Below are 7,500 nucleotides of genomic sequence, written 5' to 3' on the forward strand. Positions count from 1 at the left end.
AATAATGATTCTTAGGACAGATGTTGCTAGTACAGCATGATTTCACAACATGAATCTGGCTTTCTGACCCTCTCTGGGACATATTTTTTCACTTTTCTTATTTATTTATTTATTTATTTATTTTTGCCTTTTAGCAGTTGCAGGGATGATCATAAACACAATTTGTCAGCTATGATTACTCTTAAAATTTGCCCACGAGCACACTGCATGTGTATCTCTTGTTTTTAAAGGAATGCTGCTCTGAGCAAATTCAATCACTGTTATTTGTACATATGGCTCATTTTAAATACAAGATATTCGCAGATCATAACAGATTAACACCACATTGAGCTTGAATGCCAATTTGCAAGCTGTTCCTATGTGTAGAAGACTGAAGCAAAACTAATCATGCTTGTGCTCTCTCAGTCAAAACAAGAAACACATAGATCAAGAAGACATATTGATGTTCACCTTCATTGTCCTTAAGTGTGAAATTTGGGTTCATGGGCAGGCGTTCATCAAGAAAAAAATTAAATCTTGGTCCATTGGCGAAGTCATCTTTATCAGTGGCAGTGATGGTGTGGATAACCTAAAGAAAAGACACACACTAACAGTAAGTTTAATTTGTTTATTCCCTTGATTTTAATTATACTGTCATTTTAGTTGTTGTAATTAACAGATTTTAAAGATCTATTTGGCAAGTCAAGTATTTAAAATTAAACACATCAAAGAACCAATTAACTTGCTTTTTCGTCCAACTGATTTTGGGAAAGACATTTAGTTTAATTTATAAATACCCACGCTTTGTTACATCATGGAACAACATCTATTTTTTTGTGATACATCGTACCTTGGGGCTTATTTTTATTGTGACTCACAATAGCATGGGGATAATCAGTTATAAAGTTTTGCTCGAACTTTCTTTTTTTGAAAATAGGAAGCATTTTTTACATAAGTATAATATTCCAGTGTCTGGGAAATAGTATCCAGATAGAAGAGTGTTGCTGTAGAGGTTGGGTCTCTGTGCATTAAAGTAGGAACAATAGAGTCTCTCATTTTAAGGATCCAAGAGAAGCAAGAAAAAACAGTACAGGCATTAAATTTTATATGAGAGAAGATTGGATAGAATGAACTGCAAAATGTACAGTCTTTCTAACAGTGGTGCAGGCCACAAAAAACTGTCAGTGATTTGTTGATGCAATTTGTCCTCTGTGGTGCTCAGACACAGGAAGGACACTCAGTTGATATTAATACATGTTCAACAACAAAGTAAGGTAAACTCCATAAAAAAATTCTGGTGGCAAAAGACAGAAGACAAATTCTAATTACTTTGTCTAATAATGCCTTAAAAATAAATACCCAAAATAACAAGAATATATGATTTAAAATATTAGTTTGAAATCATTCAGGTAGTTCATTTATATCTGTTTTAAATAAGAAAAAAGCACTAGAATAGCTTCATTGACAGACTAGGTTATGCAAAATTAAAAAATAATAGGATTTTTCAAATATCAATATGTTTCACAAGAGAGAAAACCATAAAATGAAAAATAATGTGGTCTCTTCTTTATCAGATGTTTTACAAAACAAAATAACACATTTAAAGTATGACACAGTAAAACTCAAATCCCTCTCTATGTACTGAGACCATTGGCTGGTAAATAAGATAACTTAGAAAAAATGGGAAAAAATTAAAAAAAAAAAAACTAACAAAAAAACAATAGCAAGCTTTTATGTCCTGAGGCAGCATATAATAGTCCTGAAGTGGCAGATGTCTTCTGGACATACTTAGGCCTGAATACACATCTCTGTCATCAATCACCAACCTCTGCAATCTCTATGGGAAACTATTCCTCAGGCCCATTCCTGATTTGTAGAGGAAGAAATCTCTATCTTGCTTTCCTAATTTATTTCACTCTAAAGTATTTACTTTAGAGCTGAAAGTTAACTCTGTTGTTTTGCCTTTCCATTCCAAATACAACTACTTCTCTAAATAGATCTCTTCTTCCTTTTGACATTTGACACCAAGTAGACAAATGTGCTGATAGAGAATCAAAGCAATCTCACCATTTTTCTCAAATGTGCAAAAGCTTCAAATAGAGTTCAAAATGTTTTGTCAACTGAGTGATATACTTGCATTCTCTGCACATCAGTTCTTAATATAATTTAAGTGAAAATCATGTCTGATTTTCTATTTAAGTTTCAGAGTTAAATATACTCAAATGCTACACCTCATGTATCAATGTCCAACACACACACACACACACACACACACACACACACACACACACAGAGGGATGCATGCCCCCCCACATTTGTACACACAGGGATAAACATGCACAAATATATTTTGTTCATTATTTTTTCTCAAAACTAAACTTACGATATTCATTTATTATGAATCTTTAGTTTTTAATTGTACTGTCCCTGCAATATTTTTATACCATTATGAGTTATATGCGAATTGCTTCCTAATTCAGAACTTTTGAAGAATTGTTAAAGAACAATTCATCTAGACCAAATCAGAAGTTTATCTTAAGTTTATAGGGAGTATAATAATTTTTTTTAACTCATATTAAACTTATAAAAAATAGTTTAATTGTTTGTACATCATACAAACCTGAGCTTCTGTGAGGTAAGTCTGGGGTAATTAATTGTATTATATATTCTGTTGGTTTTTTGGCTTTATATTTTTAAAGAAACCTTTCCACTTTTGTGAAAGAAATCTCAGAGATCTCATTAACTGCATCTGTTTGCTTCAAACTACCTCCAGTATCATTCATAGGGCAAATGACAGCTGAATATGACAACATGCTTGTAAGTGTCCTTTGTACCTTGTATTCTAACAATTAAGATGGTCAAGTGCAAGCATATTTAAATTTTTATTACCTTAAATTTATCTTCATGCTTTTCTCTCCTTTGTATTTATTACTCTTATTTTTTTTAATTCTCTGTGTATGTGTTACTTCATCATATCTTTCTTAAAATATATGAATAGTCCTTGGGAGGTATCTTAGAAAATACAACCTAAACACATAACAAGAAAAATGACAGTTCTCCACAGTCAAATTTTTTAAGGTCCATTTTATTTGCTGTGTTAGGGACACTTCTGTTTCTGTGACTGTGAGGTGCAGTCTCTAACAACTTTAATTTGATTCTCATTATTTCCTAGTTTCACACAAAGTCATAAAACACAAATACAGACTAATCATAATATGTTTGACAATTCAGATTGATGTGACAGACAGAAAGACAAAAAGATAGTCCACCTTTTAAAAGTGAAGTAGAAATCAACTTGATATTTGCTAGTTACAAGTTAATAAACACTGAGAAAATTTGACAATATCTAAAAATAAATGTTAGTGGTTTTAAAAAATTTATTGAGCATAGTGTATTGATATGAGAGTAGATTATTAGGAATAAATCAACGTAACAAGTTTATGTTAACATGAATTTTCTACTTGGAAACATATCTTTATTTTTATTTCTTTGTTAACTTCATCATTGGTGACAGAACTTTGAATCTGGTCCTTGGTGCAATGCTTATCACAGTCTCCTACTGCAATCTACTACTTAGCAACATGACTGACTGAGCAACATGACTGCCTGCTGTCTTAGCACTTTGACAAGCACACTCTCCTCGGCACTCATATTAAAGCTGAAGTGTTTAGAAACACTCCATATGTTGTTTGAAATAATCAGCAATTTTATTCTATTATCAAACCCTATATATGATCACATAAACTTGTTTTATAATAGTACAAACTGTTGTAAGTTAAATGGATTGAATTATGATAGACTATAAACCTATAAAATAAAATGTGTTACAGTTTTCATACAAAGTTATATAATTGATAAAAATGTATGTGATGTGACAGAGCCTATATTAAGTAATAAAATAATTATGTTTTGAGATACAGTCTTTTATATAGATTAGTTCATCCTGAAATTCTGCCCTTGGATGTAAAATGACCTGGCATTTCTGATCCTCCTGTCTCCTCCCCTGTAGTCTTGAAGGGATCCTAAGCTTTGACATCATGCCTAATTAATGCTAACCTGTAGATAGAACTCAGGGTTCCACTGATGCTGGACAAGCACTCTACCAACAGATCCATATTCTTAGCTAAGAAATAACCCTTAATTTTATCTGAGTTTACCTTTAATGAATAGTAAAAAGGCCCCGGAATATTTGATATGAATGAAAGAAAACTTTCATGTTTAGACAAATATAAATTCTTATGGATTCACTGTAGTTTAGGAATTGACTCTAAATTTCATGCATACCTGACTTTCTGTTTAATGTGATTTTCAATAAAATTATATACAATATATTTTCAGAAGTATAAATCATATTAACTCGGAGAACCTCTATGCTGCTATTTATAACTGTATTTATTCTTTCTTAACTGCTGCTGTACATGTTTAGAACTTTAAAAAGTGCCATTATATACCATAGCAACATCCTAATATGTTTAGGTGATCAAAACATCAATAGGATTATATTCATCCTTATAAACAAACTATGAATGTAGGTGTTATTTCCTGCAAGGGAAACCTAAACAGACTTCATTAAATTTACATTTTTACAGAACCCAAAGTTTAAATATTATTGTATTTTATTGGATATTTTCTACATTTACATTTCAAATGTTATCCCTGCTCCCAATTTCCCTAGCCCCCAGAAACCCCCTATCCTATTCCCCAACCGCTGCTTCTATGAGGGTGCTCCCTAACCACCAGCCCACTCCTGCGTGCCTGCCCTCAAATTCCCCTACACTGGGGCATCCAGTCTTCACAGGACCAAGGACCTCCTCTCCTCCCACTGATGTCCAACATGGCCATCCTCTGCTACAGATGCTGCTGAAGCCATGGGTCCCTCACAGAATTCGTGAAATTATATCAGAAATCCTACTAGCTTGAGTTCCAGAATGCAACAGGAGAAACAGAAAGATCAAGAAGAGTTTCTTCTGTTAAGAGACAATCACGAAGATCAAAATTGTCAGTGATGCTTTGTTACATAGGTTGGAAATTATACTTAAAGATATTTTTTCTCCAGAATATTAAATTCACTGGAGACTGGAGTAACAGAGTTGAAAACATGTTAAACATCTATCTATCTATCTATCTATCTATCTATCTATCTATCTATCTATCTATATAATTCCCCAGAAAGTTATGCATCTGGAGACAATCACATTAAGTGAAGAAAGTCTGTGTCAAAAAGACAAATGCTACATGTGTTTTCTCATTTTGAATTTTACATTATTAAAGATTCTTTAAACGTCGTTTTATTAGTTGGAAATTTGATTTTTGTCATATCCTTCCTTCACCCAGCTCTTCATGAGTTCCAGGTTTAAACAGATGTAAGGAAGTAAACAGTGTACGGTTAACAGTCAAGTGGAAGCCATATAGCAGAATTAAGGGAACTTAAGGGTAACAAGAAAAAGAAACAGATTAGTAGCAGCATGTGGAGCATTAAATAAAGCATGTTTCATACTGGTATGAAATTGGCCTTATCAAAGCAATAAGTAAGATAAAGTAAAATACAAGACACAACATCATTACCAAAAGCTAACAGTGTTCCTGGGCTACCTTCGAAAAATCAAAGCAACACAAAACAAAACAAAACAAAACACACAAAAAAAATCCTCTAAATTTTCAAAGTCTTCCATAAAAGGATTTCCGTTTACTACTAGAATTACATAAAATATAAGCTATTGATTATTTATCTTCTTCTATCTTGGTATCATAATTTATTACTTTCTTTTTATATTTCCTATCATCTTCTCTTTCTGAATGCCTTTTTTGTTTTGTTTTGTGGGATAAGGCCTAGCTCAATTTCATTTATTATTGCTCATTAATAAATTGTTCTTTTCTATCTCACATAGATTAAAACATTCTTTTCTGTTGAATCAAAAACGAATGCTTACTCTACTTTTTACTGTTATATTTTTCTATAATACAAATTTGAAATTAATTTTTTGCATTTATTGTGGAATAATTTCTACATATTTTATATGGTATTTATGCATTCCCATTCTTATTTAATATTATTATTAGTTTTTAGTATTTTTTTTTGTTTGTTTGTTTTTTTGAGACAGGGTTTCTCTGTGTAGCCCTGACTGTCCTGGAACTCACTCTGTAGACCAGGCTGGCCTCGAACTCAGAAATCCACCTGCCTCTGCCTCCCAAGTGCTGGGATTAAAGGCGTGCGCCACCACTGCCCGGCCTAGTATTATGTTTTGTGAGGAAAAAGAACATTTAATAATATATACTAGATGGTATTTTTGAAACATAATTTTAGTTTCATAAGAAATTTTATGATGATAATTATGAGAAACTATGTTTTCTAATATTTTTCTTTAGTTTAGCCAGTACAAAAATTTGATAAGCATTTTGCAAATAGTTGAAAACATGTATTAATATGACATGACAGTGGAGTATTACCCATTACATAAAACATAACAATCGTGATACTTTATTTTCCATATCATTGCCAAATCTGCATATGAATATAGTATCCATTGTTGAGATTTATGCCTTGACTACCATGTGATTTGATTATTTTTGTTTATAATTTCGTATATATTTCTTTTTTTGTCTGTGCTTTTTTTTTTTTTATTAGATCTTTCATTTACACTTCAGATGCCATCCCCTTTCCCCATTCCCCCCTTAGAAAACCCCTATCCCATGCCCCCTTTTCCTTTTTGCATTTATACATTTTTTAAAAAAATGTTAATCATAGGCTTTATAAGTTTGGTATTGTTCAATCAGAGGTGTAACCCACTACCCAACCTAGATATATCTACTATCTTTGACTGGTGGAGATTCATGAACATCTGCTTCCCTGTCTCCCCCCTCTATCTCTCTTTCATCACCTAGCTTCTCCTCTCCTTCTTCTTCTCCTCTTCTTACTCCTTTTCTTCCTCTCAGTACTCCTCCCACCTTAGCTCCTCCTACACATCACCCTTCCTGGTAAAAGGAAACTTTTCTCTCAAATACAATTAGAGCATAATTATGCCAATTTGTACCAGTGAGGTACAAGATAGTCCTAATACCCAGTCCATCCTTTTGTTGACCTACCAGCACCTCTGTCATCTCTCCTAACTAAAACATTTAGTTCTGAACTTGGCTTTAGGATGAATGTCAGCTGACGACCATACACTCAGATCTTTTCTCTCAAGGTAAATAGCTATAAGTTTTCAACCCCGTCAGAAATCCAGAATGACTGAGTTGACTATAATTGTCGGAAGCACAAAGCATAGCTTCTAAAACTTAGCCAATTTATAGAGACCTCTGAACACCTGGACACTCGCTCTACTTCAAAACGTTGGAGCATCTGTTCTTCTGCCTTCTGGCCCAGGATCATCTGACAGACCTTAGTGCTGCAGAATTATTAAGGGCTGATTACTCTGTCTAGGCAGATATAATCAGTCGACTATTCTGCAAGTGTGTCCTTTTCATTTCTTATCACATTTAAAACAATGTTTATGGAAATGTAACATTGAGTTCTACTATGTG

At 33.0% G+C, this 7,500-nt stretch overlaps 1 protein-coding gene across 1 annotated transcript in view; it reads right to left on the reverse strand.

The window, feature by feature from the left end:
• Positions 1-385: 385 nt before the first annotated feature.
• LOC117701547 (cadherin-18-like) overlaps positions 386-7,500 on the reverse strand; it is a 72,176-nt gene continuing 65,061 nt past the window's right edge. The window contains exon 6 of the mRNA XM_034493169.1: positions 386-568. Within this exon, the coding sequence (XP_034349060.1) occupies positions 386-568 (183 nt within the window). The remainder of the gene's footprint in view (positions 569-7,500) is intronic.

Source organism: Arvicanthis niloticus, unplaced genomic scaffold, assembly GCF_011762505.2.
Source record: "Arvicanthis niloticus isolate mArvNil1 unplaced genomic scaffold, mArvNil1.pat.X pat_scaffold_128_arrow_ctg1, whole genome shotgun sequence".
Classification (NCBI taxonomy): Eukaryota; Metazoa; Chordata; class Mammalia; order Rodentia; family Muridae; genus Arvicanthis; species Arvicanthis niloticus.